We start from the raw sequence: 27,215 nt of genomic DNA, 5'->3' as shown, positions 1-27,215 counted from the left end.
AAGGCAGAAGCTGCTGTGAGTCAAGATTGCATCACTGCACTCCAGCCTGGGTGACAGAGTGAGACTCCATCTCAAAAAAGAAAAACAAAAAACAAATACACAACTGGGTGGTGAGAACTGACAAAAACTGGAAGAATGAGAGCGAAGGATGATGAAGAGGGTATGCAGTCAGGGAACATCTGACTAGGAGTCAGGAAATAAGGCAAAATAAGCCAACAAGAAGCACTGTCAAGAGGGTGGGTGATACAGCAATCCCTGTCCCCTTCACCCTTAGCCAATATTCTAGCCTCAGTTTTCCTCCCCTGGCACATCATCCTTCTCCTTTGGGAATGCTCATCACCTTTACTATCTGCTACCCCCACCAGACCATCAGCTGCATGAGGGCATGGACTGTATCTCTGTTCTGGTCACTGCAGATCCTGTGCAACTAGCAACACAGACTCTCAATAATATGGCTGGATGTGCAAAACATGCGTTCCCCCTTTGATCCAGAAAAATGAGGGAGGACCAGGCATGGTGGCTCACACCTGTAAATCCCAGCACTTGGGGAGGCCATGACTGGAGGATCGCTTAAGCCTAGAAGTTCGAAACTAGCCTGGGCAACAGAGCCAGATCCCTTCTCTACAAAAAATACATAAATTAGCTGGGTGTGGTGGTAAACACTTGTAGTCCCAGCCACGCAGGAAGCTGAGGTGGGAGGATTAGTTCAGCCCAGGAAGTGGAGGCTGCAGTGAGCTGAGATCCCACTACTTTACCCCAGCCTGTGTGACAGAGCAAGACCCTATCTCAAAAAAAAGAAAAAAACCCAAAAAAAAACAAAAAATGGGGGAGGCAAGTGAGCATTCACTGGGAAACTAGCCATAGAAACAATTGCAGGGAAGGAATAAAACAAAAGATAACTATTTTAAAGCGATTGCTTTTCAAGTCCAAAGCGCTATTGGTGGATTTCCCAAATGAGGGAGTCATCGAGTAGAATGGGAAAACGCTAGCTAAGAGGATAGCTCAGCGCAACCCAGAACTTTAAAGACACTTTACTGACTTCTATGCCATGGTGGAAGGGGCAGCGTGGCTCTAAACATCAAAGGCAGAATTTAAAAAAAAAAAGAAAAACATTTTGGCCAGTCTTAGACTCGTCTGAAGAATATTAGTAAGGGCCTTTAAGTTCACAGCACAGTTTCTGACTATCTCATTCACAGATAAATTTACTGTCACTTGAAGAGATGTTTAAAAATACCGGCCAGAGGCCGGGCGCGGTGGCTCACGCTTGTAATCCCAGCACTTTGGGAGGCCGAGGCGGGCGGATCACGAGGTCAGGAGATCGAGACCACGGTGAAACCCCGTCTCTACTAAAAAATACAAAAAATTAGCCGGGCGCGGTGGCGGGCGCCTGTAGTCCCAGCTACTCGGAGGCTGAGGCAGGAGAATGGCGTGAACTCGGGAGGTGGAGCTTGCAGTGAGCCGAGATTGCGCCACTGCACTCCAGCCCGGGCGACAGAGCGAGACTCTGTCTCAAAAAAAAAAAAAAAAAAAAAAAAAAAAACTACCGGCCAGATGTGGTGGCTCACACCTGTAATCCCAGCACTTTGGGAGGCCAAGGCGGGTGGATCACTTGAGGTCAGGAGTTTGAGACCAGCCTGGCCAATATAGTGAAACCCCGTCTCTGCTAAAAATACAAAAAAAAATTAGCTAGGTATGGTGGCACATGCCTGTAATCCCAGCTACTCGGGAGGCTGAGGCACAAGAATTGCTTGAACCTGAGAGGCAGAGGTTGCAGTGAGCTGAGATCGTGCCATTGCACTCCAGCCTGGGCAACAAGAGTGAAACTCCATCTCAAAAAATAGAAAAGAAAAGAAAAAAAGAATGGCCGGGCACAGTGGCTCACACCTGTAATCCCAGCACTTTGGGAGGCCGAGGTGGGTGGATCACGAGGTCAGGAGATCAAGACCATCCTGGCTAACACGGTGAAACCCTGTCTCCACTAAAAATACAAAAAATTCTCCAGGTGTGGTGGCGGGCGCCTGTAGTCCCAGCTACTCCGGAGGCTGAGGCAGGAGAATGGCGTAAGCCTGGGAGGCAGAGCTTGCAGCGAGCCAAGATCGCGCCACTGCACTCCAGCCTGGGGGACAGAGCGAGACTCCATCTCAAAAAAAGAAAAGAAAAAAGAAAAAGTCACAGGCATAAACAGTTATCAGGACAAAAGAGAAAAAAATTGAAGTTCAGCAACTGGAAACAGTTGAGTAAATTACAATGCCACCACACAATGGCAGAATGTCAGAAATAAACAGGAGGGCTGAACAGCACTGGAAAATGTGTATGCTTAATATTTAATTCTGAGTACGACTACGTGAAACAGACTTATGAAAAAAAGGAAACATACTAAGTAATAACAGTTCTATTAGTTAGGGTGATGTGATTTTGGGTGATTTATTTTTTCTTTTTATTTTCTCCAAGCTTCCTGTACTACTGTTATTTTATTGGGTTTGTGCTTGTTTGTTGTTTGAGAAGAAGTCTCGCTCTGTTGGCCAGGCTGGAGTGCAGTGGCTATTCATAGGCACAATTAAACTCACTGCAGTCCTGAACTCCTGGGCTAAGAGATCCTCCCGCCTCAGCCTTCCGAGGAGCTGGAACTACAGGCACATGCCACCATGCCCAGGCAATTTTTAAATTTTTTTGTAGACACAAGGTCTTGCTATGTTGCCCAGGGTGGTCTTGAACGCCTGGCCTCAAGTAATCCTCCTAGCTCAGCCGCCTCCCGAAGCACTGAGATTACAGGTGTGAGCCACTGTACCCAGGCTATTGTTTTAAAATAAGTAAAATAACTAAATTGGGAAAAGGGGAAAGACAGAAAAGCATATAAGGGAGCCAAATCCTCATTTACTACCATAGAAAGTCAATAGATAACATTTAAAATTGATGAGCCAACTAATAATAGCAGTATTATTTTAAAATATGGAATTACCAGAAGGAACCACTAACAGCTGAGAGCACAGCCTGCACAGTGGCTCATGCCTATAATCCCAGCACTTTGGGAGGCCAAGGCAGGCGGATCACCTGAGGTCAGGAGTTCAAAACCAGCCTGGCCAACATGGGGAAACCCTGTCTCTACTAGAAACACAAAAATTACCCAGGCGTGCTGGTGCGCGCCTGTCGTCTCAGCTACGTGGGAGGCTGAGGCAGGAGAATTGCTTGAACTGGGGAGGCAGAAGTTGCAGTGAGCTGAGATCTCACCACTGCACTCCAGCCTGGGCGACAGAGTGAGACTGTCTCAAAAAATAAATACATAAGAACCAAATAAACAATAACCTTTGCCTCTTCCTACCCCTCCAGTATCACCACCCATCTGTCCTGTTGTACCATACTAATAAAACACCTTTTGCTTTTTGCCTCCAGTTATCCCCCGGATATAAACTCCTCACACGTACATCTCTGGGATTTCTCCCTGAAGTGGCGTTTTAGGTGTTCGATCAGATGCGAATGGCGACCGAAGTTCTTCCCGCACTCATTGCAGCCATAGGGCCTCTCTCCGCTGTGGACGCTGTGGTGCTGAACCAGGTGGGAGCTCACCCGGAAAGCCTTTCCGCACACCTGACATTTGTAGGGTTTCTCCCCTGTGTGGACGCGCTGGTGCTGGGTGAGGTGCACCCGCTGATTGTAGCTCTTCCCACATTCTCCGCACTTAAACGGTTTTTCTCCAGTGTGGATGCGCCGATGCTGAATAAAGTTTGAGGCTTGGAGGAAGAATTTGCCACAATCGCTGCATCTGTGCCCTCTCTCGCCATGTGTGCTTTGCTTAGGGCTAATGTCTGTGATTGCGTCCAGATCCCTTTTCTGGGAAGGAGTCTGCCTTGATTTCCCCACAGTGGGGTTGACCTGCCACCTTTGTACCATGCCTTTAAGGTCACTGACTTCTGCAAAGTCTGGATCCTGGGGAATGCTCCTTTCGGTGTGTTCCGGCACCACCCAGTGTGATTCAGAGTCATCAGAAATCTGCTTCACTATGAGCTCCATATTGTCCCTGGACTCATAACCTGAAATAACAGAGGGAGAATTAAAAAATGAGCTTTTCCTTGAATTTGAAGAAATAAAATGAGGGGATAATGAAGTCAAACTGACATGTGCTAGGGATCCATGATTCTGTAAAGGGACTTTTACAGTACAGGGATGGGATGAAAAATATTTAAGCAGAAAAGTGAGGGAGGTTAAGGAAGGAAGAGCTGGCAAAAAATGTTCAAAGGAAGGAGACTGAAAATCAGTCATTCCACTGAACGAAGAGGGTCTCCTCTCAGTGTGGCACTTACAAATACCTGCATCATGTTAAATGTTCTCTTGTGTGTGTGTGTGCGCGCGCGTGTATGTGTGTGCGCGTGTATGTGTGTGTTTTGAGACAGGGTCTCACTCTGTCACCCAGGCTGGAGTACAGTGGGGCCATCATGGCTCACTGCATCCTCAACCTCCTGGGCTCAAGCGATCCTCCCACCTCAGCCTCCCAAGTAGCTAGGACTACAGGTGCACACCACCATGCTCAGCTAATTTTTATATTTTTGTAGAGATGAGGGTCTCATTATGTTGCCCATGCTGGTTTCAAACTCCTGAGCTCAAGTGATCCTCCCACCTCAGCTTCCCAAAGTGCTGGGATTACAGACGTGAGCCAACGCGACTCAGCAATATTCTTTTTTTTTTTCTGTTGAGACAGAGTCTCGCTTTGCCACCCAGGCTGAAGTGCAGTGGTGTGATCTCAGCTGACTGCAACCTCTGCCTCCCAGGTTCAAGTGGTTCTTCTGCCTCAGCCTCCCGAGTCACTGGAACTACAGGCGCGCACCACCATGCCCAGTTAATTTTTGTAATTTTAGCAGAGATGGGGTGTCACCATATTGGCCAGGCTGGTCTCGAACTCCTGACCTAGTGATCCGCCCACCTTGGCCTCCCAAACTGCTGGGATTATAGACGTGCGCCACCGCGCCCAGTCACGAGTGGGCAATATTCTTAATAAAACTGGATAGCAGGTTATGCAGCTAACCCCATCTTCACCTTCCTCTTCTTGTGAATTCATAGCCTAGAAAAGAAAGGTGATCTTTCTAGGTTTCTCAGTGCCCAGAGGATTTCAGTTTGGTATGAATTAATCTAAAGGAAAAAAGACATTCTTTCTATATCCAGAGAAGAACCTACTGCTTCCAAGAGCTAGGTTAATGTTCAGCAGTCACTGATAAAACGGTGGATGTTTCAGTGGCTATAATTAGTCCCTTTGTGCAACTGTATCAGCAAGATACTTTACTCAAAACACTGATGTTTTAATATGGTTTGCAGAGACAAATCTTCAGTAGTTAACAAAAAACAGAGTATTGGCCAGGCACAGTGGCTCATGCCTGTAATCCCAGCACTTTGGGAAGCCAAGGCGGGCGGTTCACTTGAGGCCAGGAGTTTGAGATCAGCCTGACCTACACGGCAAAACCCTGTCTCTACAAAAAATACAAAAATTATCAGCCGGGTGTGGTGGCTCACGCCTGTAATCCCAGCACTGTGGGAGGCCAAGGTGGGCAGATCATTTGAGGTCAGGAGTTTGATACCAGCCTGGCCAACACGATGAAAACCTGTCTCTACTAAAAATACGAAAAAAAGTAGCCAGGCGTCGTGGCACACGCCTGTAATCCCAGCTACTCAGGAGGCTGAGGCACAAGAATTGCTTGAACCCAGGAGGCAGAGGTTGCAGTGAGTTGAGATCACACCACTGCACTCCAGTCTGGGTGACAGAGCGAGACTCTGTCCCCCAGAAAAAAACAAAAACAAAAAACAACCCAGGGAGTATCATGGCCTATTGAGAATGTCCCAAGATATTTTCGTGAGGAGAGTGTTCAGTATTATATTAGTAATAAGAGCTAAACATTTGCTGAGTGCTATGAGTCCAGCACTACACTAAGTGCTTTACAATTTTATGGTATATTTAATCCTTACAATGACCCTTTAAGGGAGCTACCATAATCCTTTTTTGATATAGTCAGAAGTTATAATTCCTAAACTATGAAGACAATTTTAATTTTAATTTACCATATAGCTACTTTTACTTACCTTCCTAAAAAGACACTGAAACAGTAAAAACAGGGATATAAACAAAAAACCCTATCACAAAACCAGACTTTTTATGTTTTTTCCTCCCTCATTTAACTTTGCAGCTAATCCCAGCTACCACAGTATTTTTTTCTCTTTTATTCATATCTACTAGTCTCACACATTTATTTATTTATTTATTTATTTATTTATTTATTTATTTATTTATTTATTTGAGACTGGGTCTTGCTCTGTCACCCAGGCTGGAGCATAGCAGCACAATCACAGCTTACTGTTACTTCTAACTCCCTGGTTGAAGCAATCCTCCCACCTCAGCCTCTATAGGCATGCACCACCATGCCTGGCTAATTTTTGTATATTTTGTAAGGGTTTGTCTCACTATGTTGCCCAGGCTGGTCTCAAACTCCTGGCCTCAAGTGATCCTCCTTCCTTGGCCTCCCAAAATGCTGAGATTACAGGCATGAGTTCCTGCGCTCTGAGCAGGCAGCCTACTCACTTCCTCCTTCCCTTGTCTCTCAATGGAGACATGTCTCTTGAGCTGAGGTCAGTCCTTCCTCCTTCCTGTGCCCCAGATCTCACCATACCTTCCTGCTTTCCAGGGATCTCCCAACATCAGCTAACTGGCCCTCCATTTTTTTCTCTTTTTTTTTTTATTTTGAGATAGGGTCTCACATTGTCACCTAGGCTGGAGTGCAATGGCATGGTCTCAGCTCACTGCAACCTCCACCTCCCGGATTCAAGCAATTCTCCTGCCTCAGCTCCTAAGTAGTTGAGAGTACAGGTGCGTGCCACCATGCCCGGATAATTTTTGTATTTTTAGTAGAGAGAAGTTTTTGCCATGTTGGCCAGGCTGATCTCAAACTCCTGGCCTCAAGTGATCTGCCCACCTCAGCCTCCCAAAGTGCTGGGATTACAGGCATGAGACATCACGCCCAGCCTGTCTGCTCCTCCTTGCCTCCATATTCTACTCTACTAGTTCTTCTCCAGTAGCATTTAAATATGCTGAAAATTTCTCCCATTAAAAAAACATACGGGCCAGGTGTGGTGGCTCACGCCTGTAATCCCAGCACTTTGGAAGGTCGAGGCGGTTGGATCACCTGAGGTCAGGAGCTTGAGACCAGCTTGGCCAACATGGTGAAACCTCATCTCTACTAAAAACACAAAAATTAGGCGGGTGTGGTGGAGGGTGCCTGTAATCTCAGCTACTCGGGAGGCAGAAGCAAGAGAATAGCTTGAACCCAGGAGGCAGAGGTTGCAGTGAGCCAAGATCGTACCACTGCACTCCTGCCTGGGCAACAGAGCGAGACCCTGTCTCAAAAAAAAAAAAAAAAAAAAAAAGGGAAACAAAAAACAATCCCCCCATCCAACCCATTACTCTTTCAGTGACCAGGCCTCTCTTCCCCTTTAGAGACAAAGTCCTTACGTTCATCTACGATAGCTTTTTCAAATTCCACTCCTTTGCAATCCTCAAAGAAACTGTCCCTTGTTCCCCAACACCCCTGCCACACCACGGAAACTGCTGCCTCCAAGGCTCATTTACTTATGTTGTAAAAATCTCACTTCCAAATCTGATGGGTACTTTCTTTAATTTTGACCTTTGGTGATGCTGTTATTAATGGAAATCCGCAGATGTGAAAATAATCTAACATGGCCTTCCGGGAGAAGTAAAGGAGGCAGAAACCACTGGCCATATAATCAATGTAGAATAGTGTATTGAAGTGATAAATACAGATTGTTATAATGAAGAGATAGAGAATGAGAAAAACATCAGAAACTACACATTTAAAACTGCTCAGAGAATACCATAGAAAAGAACTATGCCAAGAACCTCAAACTCTGAAATCCATTAGGTACCTGTAAAGTAACTGAAAAAGATAAAGCAAGAGTAACAGGCTCAAATAAACAAGCAAACTATTGGAAATTAATTTTAAAAGAAGAGAATTTTTAAAATTTGCATTAAATATAACACACTATATGAGTAATTCACTGAGATAAAGGGATCCATGAAAAATCAATAGTCATAAAATTATTGACTTAATCAATAATTTTAAAGCATAAATTTGATTTTTAACCACAAAAATTAAAACATCAAAATAAAAAAAGACTACCAAGATCCCAATAGATTAATGAACAGAGGCATGCACAAATAAATCAAAAAAAGGAAATAAATACAAATAAATATCAATAGTAATTAAAAATTGAAAATTTAAAAGAGGCCGGGTGCGGTGGCTCACGCCTGTAATCCCAGCACTTTGGGAGGCCGAGGCAGGCGGATCATGAGGTCAGGAGATCGAGACCATCCTGGCTAACACAGTGAAACCCCGTCTCTACTAAAAATACAAAAAATTAGCTGGGTGAGGTGACGGGCGCCTGTAGTCCCAGCTACTCGGGAGGCTGAGGCAGGAGAATGGCGTGAACCCCGGGCGGCAGAGCCTGCAGTGAGCCGAGATCGCGCCACTGCACTCCAGCCTGGGCGACAGCGAGACTCTGTCTCAAAAAAAAAAAAAAAAAAAGAAAATTTAAAAGAGCAGGAGTCGGCTCTATACCTGTTAAATAAAAGCCTGTGAGTGAACTAAAACAGTTAAACAATGTAAACTGACATAGTGCTTTTCAAAAGAAATTTTGCATTGTGGGCCAGGCGCGGTGGCTCACGCCTGTTAATCCCAGCACTTTGGGAGGCCAACTGGGCAGATCATGAGGTCAGGAGTTTGAGACCAGCCTGGCCAATATGGTGAAACCCTGTCTCTACTAAAAGTACAAAAATTAGCTGGCCGTGGTGGCACACACCTGTAACCCCAGCTATTCAGGAGGCTGAGGCAGGAGAATTGCTTGAAACCAGGAGGCGGAGGTTGCAGGGAGCCGAGATCGCGCCATTGCACTCCAGCCTGGGAGACAGAGTGAGACTCCATCTCAAAAAAATAAAAAAATAAAATAAATATATCTTGCAGTGTGTATGTTTGCATCTGAAGTCTTCCAGTATGCCTGATAGAGTGGTTCTTCTAAAATAATTTACTAAAAAAAGGGTAAAAGCTATAATCTCCAAAATGTCTGCAGGAGTGCTGAGATTTTTATAACTGCTCCAGACAGTACAATTAAATATTAGCTTTCAGGATTATAACTTAGTTAGAAATAGGGCCACAAACTTCAAGAAGCGATATGACAGGTAAAATGTAGGTGCCAAGGCGAACATCATAAAATAGGTATCAGTGACTTAAGAATGGTAATGAAGTCCTCCCGAGTGGCTAGGATTACAGGTGCCCGCCACCGTGCCTGGCTGATTTTTGTATTTGTAGTAGTGATGGGGTTTCACCATGTTGGCCAGGCTGGTCTTGAACTCCTGACCTCAGGTGATCCACCCGCCTCGGCCTCTGGAAGTGCTGGGATTACAGGTGTGAGCTACCACACCTGGCAAAATTATTCAATTTATTAAACAGTATAGTAACTACCAAAAATCTGTTGAAGTCCAAAGGACTCAAGTGATTCTCCCACCTCAGCCTCCCAAAATGCTAGGATTACAGGCGTGAGCCACCACAGCCAGCCCACTCTTATTTTAAAGCAGTAAAAAGTTAGCATCTGCTGGATTGCAAAAACAGTCCCCACAAGTACTATCAGTGTTTAATCATACTCTTATTAAGATGGAAACAATCAGAATAAGCTGAATAAGAAAAAAAAAGTGAAGGTTGATTTATTCTTTTACAAAAAAAAAAAAAAAAAGCAAAGTCACAGCACATAAAACATAAATGCCATTATAAGATGTGCCAGAAATACTCTTTACAAGATAACAAAATAAAGATGTCCTAATCCATGCAGATGAAATAATCCTTACCCATGGAAGTAATACTCCCATAGTTCTCCTTCCTGTCATCCCTATAAAGGGACTTCTGGGACTGGTCCAAATGCCCCCATTCCTCCAGGATGAAGGATACAGCCACATCAGCCACCTCTTCAATTTTCACCAACTTCTGAAACAGGAGATCTCCACTAAATTCTCATTCCCTATGTCCAAATTTGGAGTGAGGGGAAGAACTGGGCTCATTAAGAAAAGAAACGGGGAGGAACTGTGCCTCAAAGAGGATGGGAAAGGACTAGGCAGAAAGGAAAAAGGCCAAAGGAATGAAGGTACCAACTCAAGATGGGCCTGGTCACTGGCTAAAGAAACAGAACTCCTAGTGAAGGTTCAGGATGGGTCCTCTCTGAGGGCAAAGGGGCACCAGCTCACCTGGGACCCAGTTGAGAGAAGTGAAGCTGTCAGCTCCTGGCTGTCCTTCAGGGGAAGGGAAGGAACTTGGAGAACAGGAAGGGCTAAGGGAGGAGAAAAAGAGGTTTAAGTGAGAACATCTTTGCCTGGTTCTCATTGCCATCACGTTCCTCTTATGCTCAGGAATCCATAATGGCCCCTACTGCACCAAGGCCAAATTCTTCTGCCTGGCTGTCAAGACTCTCTAATTTCTGGATCCTCTCACACTCTGTTATTTCTCCTTTCCCCTAGACTTCCTACTTTGGTCAGACTAATCCCTGCTTGCCTTTCCGCTATAAAGGATGCATTCTGTGACCAGGCACAGTGGCTCACGCCTGTAATACCAGCACTTTGGGAGGTCAAGGGGGGGCAGATCACTTGAGGCCAGGATTCAAGGCCATCCTGGCCAACAAGGCAAAATCCCATCTCTACTAAAAATACAAAAATTAGCCAGATGTGGTGATCCTGTAACAGGATTATGCCTGTAATCCTGGCTGCTTTAGAGGATAAGGCATGATAATCGCCTGAACCTAGGAGGCAGAGGTTGCAATCAGCCAAGATTGCACCACTACAATCCAGCCTGGGCAAGAGTCAGCCACTGTCTCAGGAAAAAAAAAAAACAAAACACTGGGCGTGGTGGCTCACGCCTGTAATCCCAGCACTTTGGGAGGCCAACGCAGGCGGATCACAAGGTCAGCAGTTCGAGACCAGCCCGGCCTATATGGTGAAACCCCACCTCTACTAAAAATACAAAAATTAGCCGGGTGTGGTGGCAGGTGCCTGTAGTCCCAGCTACTCAAGAGGCTGAGGCAGGAGAATTGCTTGAACCTGGGAGGTGGAGGTTACAGTGAGCCAAGATCGCGCCACTGCACTCCAGCCTGGGCGACAGAGCAAGACTCTGTCTCAAAGTGGGGGCCAGGCACAGTGGCTCACGCCTGTAATCCTAGCACTTTGGGAGGCCGAGGCAGGCAGATCACAAGGTCAGGAGTTAGAGACCAGCCTGGCCAATATGGTGAAACTTCATCTCTACTAAAAATGCAAAAATTAGCCGGGCATGGTGGCGGGTGCCTGTAGTCTCAGCTGCTCAGGAGGCTGAGGCAGGAAAATCACTTGAACCCAGGAGGCGGAGGTTGCAATGAGCCGAGATCACACCACTGCACTCCAGCCTGGGTGACAGAGCAAGACTCCCTCTCAAAAAAAAAAAAAAAAAAGGATGCATTCTGCTTTGCCAAGATCAAATTTTATTATCTCAAAGAACCACCAAAGTCCCACATCTTCCATGAAACTGAAGCATTCCTAACAGTCCAGGGCTGCTCAAGCTTTAATGTACAAATAAATCACCTACATCCCCTAGGAGATCTTGGTACTTGCAGATTCTGACTCAAAAGGCCTGGGGTGAGGCCTGAGAGTTTGCATTTCTTTTTTATTTTTTAATTTAATTTAATTTTTTTTTTTTTTTTTTTTTTGAGACAGAGTCTCGCTCTGTGGCCCAGGCTAGAGTGCAGTGGCGTGATCTCAGCTCACTGCAACCTCTGCCTCCTGGGTTCCAGCAATCCTCCTGCCTCAGCTCCCGAGTAGCTGGGATTACAGGTGTGCACCACCAAGCCTGGCTAATTTTTGTAGTTTTAGTAGAGACAGGGCGTCACCACGTTGTCCAGGCTGGTCTCAAACTCTGGTGATCCGCCTGGAATGGCCTCTCAAAATGCTGGGATTACAGGTGTGAGCCACCGTGCCCAGCACCTAGTTTGCACTTCTAATAAGCTCCCAGGTGATGCCAGTGCCACTGCTTCCTGGACCACTCTTGGATTACCACGGCCTCAGAAATCCCTTCCAGAATTTCCACGGTTAGTTTCTATTCAGTCAAGAAGTATGTATTAAATCTACTCTCTCTCTCTGTCTGCCTATCTCAGGAATAGACAGAACAATTCTTACCTTGGAAAACTGTCTAATACAAGCTTGTCCAACCCACGGCCCGTGGCCCAGGATGGCTTTGAATGTGCCCCAACACAAATTTGTAAACTTTCTTTTTTTTTTTTTTTTGAGACAAGGTCTCACTCTGTCACCCAGGCCGGAGTGCAGTGGTGCAATCTCAGCTCACTGCAACCTCCACCTCCTGGGTTCAAGTGATTCTCCTGCCTCAGCCTCCCAAGTAGCTGGGATTACAGGCGCCCACCACCACACCCGGCTAATTTTGTTTTGTTTTTTTTGAGATGGAGTCTCGCTCTGTTGCCCAGGCTGAAGTGTAGTGGTACAATCTTGACCAACTGCAACCTCCGCCTCTTCTCCTGCCTCAGCCTCCCAAGTAGCTGGGATTACAGGCGCCCACCACCACACCCGGCTAATTTTGTTTTGTTTTTTTTTGAGATGGAGTCTCGCTCTGTTACCCAGGCTGAAGTGTAGTGGTACAATCTTGACCAACTGCAACCTCCGCCTCCCACGTTCAAGAGCGTCTCCTGCCTCAGCTTCCCGAGTAGCTGGGATTACAGGCATGTGCCACCATGCCTGGCTAATTTTTGTATTTTTAGTAGAGACGGGATTTCGCCATGTTGGCCAGGCTGGTCTTGAAGTCCTGGTCTCAAGTGATCCGCCTGGTTCGTCCTCCTAAAGTGCTGCGATTACAGGTGTGAGCCACCATGCCTGGCCCACAAATCTGTAAACTTTCTTAAAACATTATGAAGGGCCAGGCACGGTGGCTCATGCCTGTAATCCTAGCACTTTGGGAGGCCGATGCGGGCGGATCACCTGAGGCCAGGAGTACCAGACCAGCCTGACCAACATGGAGAAACCCTGTCTCTACTAAAAATACAAAATTAGCTGGGTGTGTGGTGCATGCCTGTAATCCCAGCTACTTGGGAGACTGAGGTAGGAGAATCGCTTGAACCTGAGAGGCAGAGATTGCGGTGAACTGAGATCACGCCATTGCACTCCAGCCTGAGCAACAAGAGCGAAACTCCATCTCAAAAAAATAAACATGAGTTTTTTTTTGCAATTTTTATTTTGTTTAAGCTCATCAGCTACGGTTAGTGTTAGTGTATTTTATGTGTGGCCCAAGACAATTCTTCTTCCAATGTGTCCCAAGAAAGCCAAAACACTGGATACCCCTTGCCTAATGGGAAGGACACACAGGTAAGCCTTACAGCACAGCATGAAGAGTGCCATGATGAAAGTTGACCCAAGTTCCTGTGGGACCATAGAGGCAGGAGCACTTACAGAGCGGAGCAGGGGAGGCAGGGGCAGCAGCAAAGCCTTTCCCCAGAAAGTGACTCTGGGCAGTAGGAATGGAGATCGGGGAGACGGGGTGCTTTCCCCACAGCAGGAACAGCATGTGCAACACCCGGACGTCTCACCTCTGGAAGCTAGGGACCACCTGACCCCCTGAGGTCACCTCTGCTTGCTCTTTGTCTAAGGTCCACGGCATGTCTGGATCTCACCATCCACGTGTGCCTTGACTTGCACAGACCTGCCTGGGATTAAGCTGTAACCGGACAGTTTAGACCCTGTTAGTATTTAGATCTGGAGTCCTGGAGCTCTTGGGGCATCCGTGGCTTGCTGATTTCCAATCACTATGAAATAAGGAGGAATGATACAAAAAGGACGGGACAATGGTTACAGATGACAGCCAAAAGCAGAGAAGGGATGTGAAACCAGGAGTGGCTAAAGACTGAAAACAGAAGTTGATGAAAATGGTGAATAAGGTCTATGTCCGAATGAAAAGTAATTTTGCTAAAATAAACTGGCTAGGATCTGGTTAACAGGGCAGAGAGGATGAGAAGCAGCTAGAAACAGAGGACAAGAGCCAGATGGAGAGAAACCCTGAAAGTGGACAGAACCCAAGTGACTCGAGGAGGGAGCAGTCTGTGCCTAGGAGAAGCTGGTGCTGAAGCAAAGACCAGATGTGGCCAGGCATGGTGGCACATGCCTCCCAGCTACTCAGGAGGCTGAGGCAGGAGAGTCGCTTGAACCTGGGAGGCAGAGGTTGCAGTCACGCCACTGCACTCCAGCCTGGGCAACAGAGTGAGACCCTGTCTCAAAAAAAAAAAGCAAAGATGAGATGGCTCAGAAGAGGGGAGGAGGATGGATTCAGTCAGAGTGCTTGGGTTCAAATCCCAGCTCTGTTATTCCATAGCTTTGTGACCTTGGACAAATCAACTTAACTTCTCGAGGACTCAGCTTAATTTCTTTTCTTTTCTTTTTTTTTTTTGAGACGGAGTCTTGCTTTGTCACCCAGGCTGGAGTGCAGTGGCACGATCTCTGCTCACTGCAACCTCCATCTCCTGGACTCAAGTGATTCTCCTACCTCAGACTCCCAACAAGCTGGACTACAGGTGCCTGCCACCACACCCAGCTAATTTTTTTGTATTTTTAGTAGAGACGGGGTTTCACCATGTTGGCCAGGCTGGTCTCAAACTCCTGACCTCAGGTGATCCACCCGCCTTGGCTTCCCAAAGTGCTGGGATTACAGGCGTGAGCCACCAGCCCCAGCCCTGAGCTTAATTTCTAACAGAAGGATAACAGTTAACAGCTATTCCACTGAGCTACTATAAGGATTACCTGTTGGCATACCCAGGTGTCCTGCACACAATCCTAGTGGTTTCCATTCCTTTTCTGAGCAGTTTTTTTTTTTTTTGAGACAGAGTCTCACTCTGTCGCCCAGGCTGGAGTGCAGTGGCACAATCTCGGTTCACAGCAACCTCCACCTCCCACGTTCAAGCGATTCTCCTGTCTCAGCCTCCCAAGTAGCTGGGATTACAGGTATGTACCACCATGCCTGGATAATTGTTGTATATTTTTAGTAGAGACGGGGTTTCACCACGTTGACCAGGCTGGTCTCAAACTCCTGACCTCAGGTGATCCACCCACCTCAGCCTAGGAAAGTGCTGGGATTACAAGCATGAGCCACCACCCCCGTCTTTTCTGAGCAGTTTTAAATTTTATTTTTAATTTTTTTTTTATGGAGACAGAGTCTCACTCTGGCTCCCAGGCTGGACTGCAGTGGCACAATCACAGCTCACTGCAGCCTTGAACTCCTGGGCTCGAGCAATCTCCCACCTCAACCTCTGGTATAGCCGGGACCACAGGCGTGTGCCACCATGCCTAGCTAATACATATATTTTTTTTTTTGAGACAGAGTTTTGCTCGTCACCCAGGCTGGAGTGCAGTGGTGCAATCTCAGCTCACTGCAACCTCCACCTCCCGGGTTCAAGCAATTCTCCTGACTCAGCCTCCTGAGTAGCTACTAGGATTACAGGCGTCCGCCACCACGCCCGGCTAATTTTTTGTATTTTTAGTAGAGATGGGGTTTCACCATGTTGGTCAGGCTAGTCTCAAGTTCCTGACCTCAGGTGATCTGCCCGCCTTGGCCTCCCAAAGTGCTGGGATTACAGGCATGAGCCACCGCACACGGCCAATTTTTGTATTTTTTGTAGAGGCGAGTTTTCGCCACGTTGCCCAGGCTGGTATCAAACTCCTGCGCTCAAGAGATCCAACTGCTTTGGCCTCCAAAAATGCTGGGATTACAGGCATGAAGCTACTTTCTTTTATACCAAAAAAATCGCTAACACCTTTGTTTAGCTTTCATTGAACACGGTTGAGAATTCCGAATTTTTCATTTGCTGCCTACATTGGCAAAGAGAGGAAAATTAGCAGAGGACGACTATTATCAGGCAATTCAGTAGATGACACAGAAAGACAGCTGTACTCGCTAATGAGAATGATGAAACTGAAAGTGTAACAGAGATTCTAGAATGAGTTTCAAATGATAACATCCTAGATAAATTTTCTTAAACTCAAGAATCAATGATGAACAATGTATTTCTAATTTCAAAAAGGAAAATGGCATTCTTATCCTGTGAGGCATTCAACAGTGAGGACTTAATCACACAGTATTTTGCAATAATAAGATAATAAGAGATTCTGGACCATCACATTTTGCTAGAAGGACTAAATTTGCTAAAAGCATTGTGTGACACTATTCTTTTCTTTTCTGAGACGGAGTTTTGCTCTTGTTGCCCAGGCTGGAGTCCAGTGCCACGGTCTCAGCTCACTGCAACCTTTGCCTCCCCGGTTCAAACGATTCTCATGCCTCAGCCTCCTGAGTAGCTGGGATTACAGGCGCGCACCACCACGCCCAGCTAATTTTTTGTATTTTTAGTAGAGACAGGGTTTCATCATGACGGGGTTTCATCATGTTGGCCAGGCTGGTCTTGAACTCCTGACCTCAGGTGATCCACCCACCTTGGCCTCCCAAAGTGCAGGGATTACAGGTGTGAGCCACCACGCCCAGCCGATAGTATTCTTTTTTTTTTTTTTTTTTCTGAGATGGAGTCTCACTCTGTTGCCAGTCTGGAGTACAGTGGCGTGATCTTGGCTCACTGCAACCTCCGCCTCCCTGGTTCAAGCGATTCTCCTGCCTCAGCCTCCTGGGTAGCTGGGATTACAAGCACGTGCCACCACACCTGGCCAATTTTTGTATTTTTAATAGAGACGGGGTTTCACCATGTTGGCCAGGATGGTCTCGATCTCCTGACCTTGTGATCCGCCTGCCTCGGCCTCCCAAAGTTTGGGATTACAGGCATGAGCTACCACGCCTGGCCTTTTTTTTTTTTTTTTTTTTTTTTTTTTGAGATGGAGTTTCACTCTGTCACCCATGTTGGAGTGCAGTGGCACACTCTCAGCTCATTGCAACCTCTACATCCTGGGTTCAAGCGATTCTTGTGCCTCTGCTCCTGAGTAAGTGGGATTACAGGCGCATGCCACCACACTCAGCTAATTTTTGTATTTTTAGTAGAGACAGCATTTCGCCCTGTTGGCCAGGCTGGTCTCAAACTCCTGACCTCAAGTGATCCGCCCGCTTCGGCCTCCCAAATTGCTGAGATTACAGGCGTGAGCCACCGTGCCCGGCCTCTTTCATCTTTTATGATGTTCATACATAAAAATGTACTTGATATATTAAAGTTTCTAAAAAGTTGTTTTTCACTATCCTTTGATTCTTCTGTCAACTATTCATAAAATGACTCTTAAAATAGAAAAAAATTAGAAGGATCCACTGGCCCCACAGGGTCAATAGTGAGATCTATTTTTCCTGGTACACTGAGGGTTAAATGAGTTCATTTAGGGAAAATGCTTAGAACAGTTCCTGTACAGAGCACGTGCTATGGAAGCCATATTGCTGCTGCTGCTGTTCTTTCTATCACAGTGAAAGGAAAGCTGGAAATGATTAGGGCAGGGGCACATGTCAAGGGAAAGACCTGACCAACAAATGGAGCCTAGAAGTCTGGAATTAAACCGAGAAAATACAGTCCTTTATCCACAGTCTCTTATCCACAATGCTGAAATCTGAAAGCTTAAATACCAAACGTGTTTTTTTTCCTTTCATTAAACTTAGGCATTGAACTAATTTGACAGCAAAATTTGACCTGATGTAAAGGTATTTAAGTCTTTATTTAATCAACTTACTGTAAAAATGCACACAATTCACTGCAGAAATATTAATGTGTGTGATTATGGGTACCAACTTAAACCCTGTTGCTAGTTTGATGTGTGGTATATAAATCATATTATCCAAAAATAAATAAATAAATAAATCATATTACCTTACTAAATCTGCAAAATGGTGAATTCTAAAATATATCTGACACCAAGAGTTTCCTGATTAGGGACTGAACACATGTCATAATATAATACTTAGCTGTTCCTTTTTTTCTAATTTGATGTGTATCTAAGGCTGGTTAATAAAACTGAGGAGGAGAGGAAGAAGGAGAGAATAGATGTTTTAAAAGTCATTGTGAAAAGCTACTTCACATTAGATTTCAACGTGAGTGAATGAGCAGCAAGAAATGAATGCAGTTAGGAACTGGGGAGCTTTTTTTTTTTTTTTTTTGAGACGGAGTCTCACCTGTTGCCCAGGCTGGAGTGCAGTGACATGATCTCAGCTCACTGCAAGCTCCGCCTCCCAGATTCACGCCATTCTCCTGCCTCACCCTTTCCAGTAGCTAGGACTACAGGCGCCCACTGCCACGCCTGGCTAATTTTTTGTATTTTTAGTAGAGACGGGGTTTTGCTGTGTTAGCCAGGATGGTCTCGATCTCCTGACCTCATGATACACCCGCCTCGGCCTCTCAAAGTGCTGGGATTACAGGTGTGAGCCACTGCGCCCGGCCTTGTTTTTTTTTTTTTTTTTAACATAAGCATTAAGACAAGAAAATCTATGAGGGAGGCTGAGTGCAATGGCTCACACCTCTAATGCCAGCACTTTGGCAGGACAAGGTGGGTGGATCACTTGAGGCCAGGAGTTCAAGACTAGCTTGGCTAACATGGTGAAACCCCATCTCTACTAAAAATCCAAAAATTAGCCAGGCATGGTGGCAAGCACCTGTAGTCCCAGCTACTCGGGAGGCTGAGGTGTAGGTATCACTTGAACCTGGGAGGCAGAGGCTGCAGTGAGCCAAGATCGCACCACTGCCCTCCATCCCAGGCAACAGGGAGAGACTCTGTCTCAAAAATAAAAGAAAGACAACCTATGACGGAAAAGCAAAAATCTGTGATACTTTTGTAAAAGACTTGTAGATCTTTTAACAGTCCCTGTACCCAGAGCTGTCATCATTTGCATTGTAGCTTTTTAATGAAACTGGTGTAATTCCTAGCCATCCTAGGAATGGCTTTCATTGAACACCAGGGACTCAACTCCAGGTCCCTGGCCTTTCCCTGCTTCTAGACCCTGCAGGCTGTAGAGAGGCTGCTCAGCCTAGAGTCTCTCTCCTGCAGATGATGCCTGCCACATGGCCAAGGCACCCACTCTCGAGCTGTATCTGTTCCACTGAATCACTGAGCCTCACCATTTTCCTCCAGGGGATGAGGCTTCTGTGGCGCTTGCTCAGGCTGGGTGTCCACGGTCAGGGGCTGGGGGCTGCAGGATTCCTGCACTGCTCCAGGTGGTGCCATCTTCCGAGGAAGCACGTCAGGGCAGGCAACAATCTAACAACCACAACCAAAACCGATCAGTACAGTTACAGAGAAGGCCATGAAAGAAATCAGTGGAATCATGGTGGACCTTCATTCATTCCTTTGCCAAATATTTAATGTGCATCTACAATGAGCCAGGCACTGATTATGCAGTTATTTAATAAACATGGTTTACTTCTAGTTAGAGAAGACGTTCATCAAACACATCAAAACACAAATAAATACATAATTACGAACTGGGCTGTATGTTGGAAAGGAGAAGAAACTAATTCCATGAGACAGAACACAGGAGACCTATTTTAGACTGGGAGGCCAGGGAAGGCTTTCCGGAGGAAGTGTCCCGTAAGTAAACACTTAAAGGTTGAGAAGGGCTGGGCGCATGGGGTGGCTCACACCTGTAATCCCAGCACTTTGGGAGGCTGAGGCAGGTGGATCATGAGGTCAGGAGATCGAGACCATCCTGGCTAACACGGTGAAACCCCGTCTCTATTAAAAAAATACAAAAAAATTAGCCGGGTGTGGTGGTGGGCGCCTGTAGTCCCAGCTACTCAGGAGGCTGAGGCAGGAGAATGGCGTGAACCCAGGAGGTGGAGCGTGCAGTGAGCCAAGATTGTGCCACTGCACTCTAGCCTGGGTGACAGAGCAAGACTCCGTCTCAAAAAAAAAAAAAAAAAAAAAAATGGATGAGAAGAAGCCAGCCGGGAAAAATGTAGAAGTGACCCAGGCAGAGAGAACACTCAAAAACTCTCTCAGGGCCAGGCAGGGGTAGCTCATGCCTGTAATCTCAACACTTTGGGAGGCTGAAGCAGGAGGATCGCTTGAGCCCAGGAGTTTAAGACAAGCCTGGGCAACACAGTGAGACCCTGTCTCTCCAAAAAATTAAAAAATTAGCTAGGAATGGTGGCATGTCCCTGTGGTCCCAGCTACTTAGGAGGCTGAGGTGCGAGGATCGCTTGAGCCCAGGAGGTCAAGGCTGCAGTGAGCTATGATCACAGCACTGCACTGTAGCCTTGGTGACAGAGCACGACCCTGTCAGAAAGAAAGAGACAGACAGACAGAAAGAAGGAAAGAAAGAAGGAAAGAAGGAAAGAAAGAAAGAAAAAGAAAGAAAGGAAAAGAAAAGAAAGAAAACAAAGAAAGAAGGAAAGAAAGAAAGAAAACAAAATTCTTAGGCAGAAAGAGGATGTCTGGTACAGTCAGGAATCATGAGAAGGCCAGTGTGTGAAGAGGAAAGAGAGGTGAGAAGGGAGATTGGAATGGTCATCATAGCACTCAGGAAGTCACACGGGACAGACCAACGCCGAGACTGAGGCTACCTCACACCCTTTCTGTTTTTGGTTCTTGCTCAGCCCTAGGTATACACAATTACTCTGCCACAACCACTCTCTAGAATCTGCCAATTCTGGAAGGTACTAGCTCACTACTAGCATATTGGAATGTAGTAAGTTCCTTTCCCCTTTTCTCCCTCCCTTACGTTTCAAAGCACTTTTTTTTTTTTTAAACCCTCCTGCTACTGGCAAAATGTGGTGCAGGAGTTCCATTAAGAGACAGCTGCAGGCCGGGCACAGTGGCTCATGCCTGTAATCCCAACACACCGGGAGGCAGAAGCGGGTGGATGACTTGAGCTCAGGAGTTCGAGACCAGCTTGGGCAACATGGCGAGACCACACCTCTACTAAAAATACAAAAATTAGCCAGGCCTGGTGGCATATATCTATATAGTCCCAGCTACTTGGGAGGCTGAGGTGGGAGGATCGCTTGAGCCTGGGAGGTGGAGATTGCAGTGAGCTGAGATTGCACCAATGCTCCAGCTTGGGTGACAGAGCAAGATTCTGTCTCAAAAAAATAAATAGACCAGGTGCAGTGGCTCATGCCTGTAATCTCAGCACTTTGGGAGGCCAAGGCGGGCAGATAACCTGAGGTCAGGAGTTCGAGACTAGCCTGACCAACATGGATAAACCCCATCTCTACCAAAAATACAAAGTTAGCCTGGTGTGGTGGTGCATGCCAGTAATCCCAGCTACTCGGGAGGCTGAGGCAGGAGAATCGCTTGAACCCGGGAGGTGGAGGTTGCAGTGAGCCAAGATCGTGCCATTGCCCTCCAGCCTAGGCAACAAGAGTGAAACTCCGTCTCAAAAAAAAAAAAAAAATTAAATAAATAAAAATAAAAAAATAAACAAAATCCATTAACCATAAAATGAAATACTTAACTAACTGTACAAAAATTTTAAAACCTTCAGGAGACTGAGGCAGGAGAATCAACGCGGAGGTGGAGGTTGCAGTGAGCCAAGATCAGGCCACTGCACTCCAGCCTGGGTGGCAGGGCCAGACTCCGTTTCAAAAAAAAAAAAAAATTTAAAACCTGGCTGGGCACAGTGGCTCACACCTGTAACCCCAGCACCTTGGGAGGCCAACGCAGGAGGATCCCTTGAGCCCAGGAGTTCCAGACCAGGCTAGGCAACTAGGCAAGACCTCATCTACAAAAAAAAATTTTTTAATTAGCTGTATGTGGTGGCAAGTGCCTATAGTCCTAGCTACTCAAGAGGATCACTTGAGGCCAGGAGTTCGAGGCTGCAGTGAGCTATGATCGTGCCACTGCACTCCAGCCTGGACAATGGAGTGAGGCCCTATCTCTAAAAAAAGAAAACATGAAAAACAAAAACCTCCACAAGCGAACACAAACAACAAACTGGATAAATAACGCTTACAACTCCTATGACAGACACAATGCTTATTGTTTTTAAAAGGTAAAAAATATATAGATAAGGAATATAAACAGACAATTCACCACCAAAAAAGGGTATACAAATAATCTTTAAAAATATATGCTGTGGCCGGGCGCAGTGGCTCACACCTGTAATCCCAGCACTTTGGGAGGCTGAGGCGGGCAGATCACGAGGTCAGGGTATCGAGACCATCCTGGCTAACACAGTGAAACCCCAACTCTACTAGAAATACAGGAAATTAGCTGGGCGTGGTGGCAGGTGCCTGTAGTCCCAGCTACTTGGGAGGCTGAGGCAGGAGAATGGCGTGAACCTGGGAGGCGGAGCTTGCAGTGAGCAGAGATCATGCCACTGCACTCCAGCCTAGGCAACAGAGTGAGACTCTGTCTCAAAAAAAAAAAAAAAAAATGCTGTGGTCAAACAAAAGAAATTCAATTGAAATTTCACAGAAATGGTCAGGCATGGTGGCTCACACCTGTAATCTCGGCACTTTGGGAGGCCAAGGCAGGTGGATCACCCGAGGTCGGGAGTTTGAGAACATCCTGGCCAACATGGTGAAACACCGTCTCTGCTAAAAACACAAAAATTAAGCCGGGCATATGGCTCACGCCTGTAATCCCACCACTTTGGGAGGCAGAGGCAGGAATATCACCTGAGGTCAGGAGTTCAAGACCAGCCTGGCCAACATGGCGAAACCCTGTCTCTATTAAAAATACAAAAATTAGCTGGGCATGGTGGTGCATGTCTGTAATCCCAGCTACTCGGGAGGCTGAGGCAGGAGAATCACTTGAACCCGGGAGGCTGAGGTTGCAGTGAGACGAGATTGCACCACTGCACTCCAGCCTGGGTGACAGAGTGAGACTCCATCTCAAAAAAATAAAAATACTAAAAAAATTAGCCAGGCGGTAGTGGCACATGCCTGTAACCCCAGCCATTTGGGAGGCTGAGGCAGGAGAATCGCTTGAGCCTGGGAAATGGAGGGTCAGCCAAGATGGCACCATTGCACTACAGTCTGGGTGACAGAGTAAGACCTTGTCTCCAAAAAAAAAAAGAAAAAAAAAAAATTCACATAAATAAAATATTGTATCTTTTTTTTTTTTTTTTTTTTTTTGAGACGGAGTCTTGCTCCGTCGCCCAGGCTGGAGTGCAGTGGCACAATCTCGGCTCACTGCAACCTCTGCCTCCCAGGTTCAAGCAATTGTACTGCCTCAGCCTCCCGAGTAGCTGAGACTACAGGTGCATGCCACCACACCCAGCTAATTTTTGTATTTTTATTTTTTATTTTTTTATTTTTTTTGAGACAGAGTCTCGCTCTGTCGCCCAGGCTGGAGTGCAGTGGCGCAATCTCGGCTCACTGCAACTTCCGCCTCCCGGGTTCACGCCATTCTCCTTCCTCAGCCTCTCCAAGTAGCTGGGACTACAGGCGCCCGCCACCGCGCCCGGCTAATTTTTTGTATTTTTAGTAGAGACGGGGTTTCACCGTGGTCTCCATCTCCTGACCTCGTGATCCGCCCGCCTCGGCCTCCCAAAGTGCTGGGATTACAAGCGTGAGCCACCGCGCCCGGCAATTTTTGTATTTTTAGTAGAGACGGGGTTTCACCATGTTGGCCAGGATGGTCTCGATATGACCCCGTGATCCACCCGCCTCAGCCTCCCAAAGTGCTGGGATTACAGGCATAAGCCACCGTGCCCGGCCAATATTGCATCTTTTGTACTGGCAATCATCACAAATTTTGACAACATTGTTCTACCAGGCTATGGCCACAAAATTTCTCTCATACGTTGTTGGTGGTACTCTAAATTGTTATACCATCTATGAGGGAACCAACCTGTCAACAGCTATCAAAATTACAAATGTACTTTTTTTTTTTTTGAGATGGAGTCTCGCTCTGTTGCCAGGCTGGAGTGCAGTGGCACAATCTTGGCTCACTGCAACTTCCGACTCCCAGGTTCAAGCGATTCTCCTGCCTCAGCCTCCCGAGTGGCTGGGATTACAGGTGCGTGCCACCATGCCCGGCTAATTTTTGTATTTTTAGTAGAGACGGGGTTTCACCATGTTGGCCAGGATGGTCTCGATCTCCTGACCTCATGAACTGCCCAGCTCGGCCTCCCCAAGTGCTGGGATTACAGGCATGAGCCACCGTGCCCGGCCTACACGTGTATTTCTAAGCCAACAATTTTGAGTTTCAAGCATTCATTCTACAGTTAATTTTATATACATATATTTTTTCAATTTAAATTTTTTTTAACTTTTTACTTTTTTTTTGAAATAGGGTATGCCTCTGTCACATAGACTGGAATACAGTGGCAAAATCACAGCTCACTACAGCCTCAAACTCCCAGGCTCAAGGGATCCTGCTGCCTCAGCCTCCTGAGTAGCTGGAAGTATAAGTGCATGCCACCACACCCAGCTAATTTTTTGTTTGGTTTTTCTAGTAGAGATGGGGTCTTGCGATGTTACGCAGGCTGATGGAACTCCTGGTCTTAAGTGATCCTCCCACCTCAGGTTCCCAAAATGCTGGGATTACAGGTGTGAGCCACCGCGCCCAGCCCATATATATATATACACGCACATACCCATGTATATTACATACATATGTACATATACATACACATACGTGAGATAGTCATTGCAGCAGTTTGTTATAATACAAATTTAGAAACAATCTCAAGGAACAATTTAAATGGAACAACTCAAACCCCTTCCATAAAAGTTAATACAATGCAATTTGAAAGAGTGAGATAGCTGTAATGGCAGTGGCATGGAAGAAACCAAGATATAAGAAAAAAGAGGCAGAAGTACACAGTGACTTAAAAGACATTTGCGTTTTTCCAGAATATGAGACATATATATTCTTATACATACAGAATATGGTACAGCTCTGTAAGAATACACAGGTGAGAACTAGGCAGTTGAGAGAAATTGGGGATGGGAGGAAAACTTACTTTTCATTACAACCTTATGTACCTCTTTGAATTTTGTATCATGTCACTCAAAAAATAAATACAGTGGCCGGGCATGGTGGCTCACGCCTGTAATTCCAGCACTTTAGGAGGCCGAGGCGGGAGGATCACGAGGTCAGGAGATCAAGACCATCCTGGCTAACACGGTGAAATCCCGCCTCTACTAAAAATACAAAAAAAAAAAAAAAATTAGCCGGGTGTGGTGGTGGGCGCCTGTAGTCCCAGCTACTCCGAAGGCTGAGGCGGGAAAATGGCGTGAACCCGGGAGGCGGAGCTTGCAGAGAGCCGAGATCGCGCCACTGCACTCCAGCCTGGGCGACAGAGCGAGACTCCATCTCAAAAATAAATAAATAAATACATATATACATACATACATAAATTTAAAAAATAAATAAAATCGCAGACTGTCTTCTACACGTTAACACACTGGATATTGCTTCTCTTTGCTGGAGTGGCAGGAAGTCACAGGGTACCTAATCCCAGGAGAACAAAAGAATATGAATGAAGCACCAGAGGACTAAGAATCTCACCCTTGCTCAGCAGATCGTTCACTCCTCTCCTTCATTGCTCATATAGCTTCTCTTTGACTCACCTGCTGTCTGCGTTCCGCAAGTTCTCGCTGTATATTTTCTATCACGGCCACCGCCTCTTCTCCACTTTCAGGGTGATGTTCCCTCACCCAGGGCTGGAACTCTTCAGGCAGGATGGTCAGGAACTGCTCCAGCACCAGCAGCTCCAGGATCTGCTCCTTCGTGTGCAGCTCGGGCCTCAGCCACTCACAGCAGAGCACCCGGAGTTGGCTGAGAGCCTCCCGGGGTCCTGAAGCCTCATTGTACTGGAAGTGCCTGAAGCGCTGGTAAAAAGTCTCAAACGTTGGCGGGTTGTACTCCTGCATCCAGGTGCAGTCTTCTTCTTCCACCTTCACTATGAAAAGGTCTTCCTGCTCCTGGGAAGTCTCAGCTGGGGGGTCTAAGTCTATAACTTCTCGGGATTCGGTCATTATCATTCCAACTCAAAGGGAAGTCCTGGAGGCTGGCTGTTTTACGCTGAACCAATTGGTTTTCTGCTCTTTAAGATCTTCTGAACGACACTTTCAGTACCATGCAACCTACTGATGTATTGCGAATCATTATCAGCAAAGACAGATGGCAAAGAGGTCATCTATACTAAAGATGACCACTCGACGAAGTAATTTACTTAAAAATAGGTACTACAAGGTAGCCATCACTTCACCCACAAAATCATAAGGAATATCCCCAACATTTTAAAAGTGTAAAAGAGAGCCATACAAATCTGACATCAGGCCCAACCTAAAACACAGTTTTAGAGTGAAGAACTTTACATTCCATATAAATAACGGGACGAGACTAACTAGTCCAGACGCAGCCGCTCTTTCTGTCTATCATAAGACAAACTTAAGTCGGAATAAGGGTGAAAATCATTATAACGGTCAAAACTGAGCCTGTCCTCTAAGCTACAAGATCTTGACAGGCCAAGGGGAGACTCCATCGGTCCCAAAGAGAAGCAGCGTTTATAAGGTACAGATCTGGACCTGGATTCCTCAGAATGGCCCCTGACCCCGAGATACAGACTGTGGCCCGGTCAAGGTTAGGGACAGGACCCCCGTCCAGTCACGAAGCCCCTGCCCCCTCCCCTCAAGGTCCCACTCTAGGGGAGCTCTCCTGGAACATCAAACTCCCCGCAGCCGAGGCTGGGAAGATGCAGTTCTTCCCACGGAGAGAAACCGAAGCCGACACTTCCCAACACTTCCTCGCCGGAAGTAACCAAGTCCAAGATTGCCCTGTCCAACGGGGTTAAACCGTTAGATCCCACCCCCCCCCCCGAAAGCACTTCCGCGTCCTCTCTAGGAATCCCGGAGGACCTCGCCTCGCAGGGGGGGGCGTACCAATCGGCGGGGAGATGGGACGCGGGCCCCGAGTCCCAGCCCACCCTCAGTGACTCGGACGTCCCCAGGGCCCCCGAAGCCGCTCGCACAGCATCACCAAAGCGGGGAGGCAAACGGAGCCACTCTCTCCCATGCTCCATCCCAAAGCCATTCAAACAGCCCAAGCTCCTCCCCTTTCCGTGGGACGGGGATGGGAGCGGGGCCTCCAGAGTTCGGCTGACGTTGCTCGTGTCTGATTGGCCGGGGAGCTTTCGCCTTCCCCCACCCCCAACGCCCTGCGCCCCGATTCGAGGTAGGTCTGTACCTTGCTGATAGCCCGCAAACCTCGCTTATGTTGAATTTGGGACCCTTAGGTTTTCTTC

The 27,215-nt window shown here is 46.7% G+C and overlaps 2 protein-coding genes across 29 annotated transcripts in view; one reads left to right on the top strand and one right to left on the bottom strand.

The window, feature by feature from the left end:
• The window catches only part of FAM200A (family with sequence similarity 200 member A), a 38,390-nt gene extending 34,639 nt beyond the window's left edge, over window positions 1-3,751 (top strand). For all 3 annotated transcript variants that reach the window (XR_010122505.1, XR_008660036.2, XM_055292428.1), the window contains one exon: window positions 3,391-3,751. Coding sequence is in view for 1 of the 3 variants with exons in the window: in XM_055292428.1 (XP_055148403.1) it covers window positions 3,391-3,456 (66 nt within the window). In the remaining 2 variants the exon portion in view is untranslated. The remainder of the gene's footprint in view (window positions 1-3,390) is intronic.
• ZKSCAN5 (zinc finger with KRAB and SCAN domains 5) overlaps window positions 1-27,215 on the bottom strand; it is a 40,538-nt gene that overhangs the window by 8,596 nt on the left and 4,727 nt on the right. For 5 of the 26 annotated variants that reach the window (XM_063646149.1, XM_063646146.1, XM_063646147.1 and 2 more), the window contains 3 exons: window positions 25,540-26,055; window positions 19,135-19,273; window positions 3,423-4,028 (listed from right to left, as the gene is read on the bottom strand). In XM_063646149.1, coding sequence (XP_063502219.1) covers window positions 3,423-4,028; window positions 19,135-19,273; window positions 25,540-25,953 — 1,159 coding nt within the window. In that variant the 5' untranslated portion in view covers window positions 25,954-26,055. The other 21 variants (XM_063646135.1, XM_063646134.1, XM_063646138.1 and 18 more) reach the window with 13 other exon arrangements.

This window comes from Symphalangus syndactylus, chromosome 9 (genome assembly GCF_028878055.3).
Source record: "Symphalangus syndactylus isolate Jambi chromosome 9, NHGRI_mSymSyn1-v2.1_pri, whole genome shotgun sequence".
NCBI lineage: Eukaryota > Metazoa > Chordata > Mammalia > Primates > Hylobatidae > Symphalangus > Symphalangus syndactylus.
This window is presented reverse-complemented; position numbering and strand designations above follow the sequence as displayed.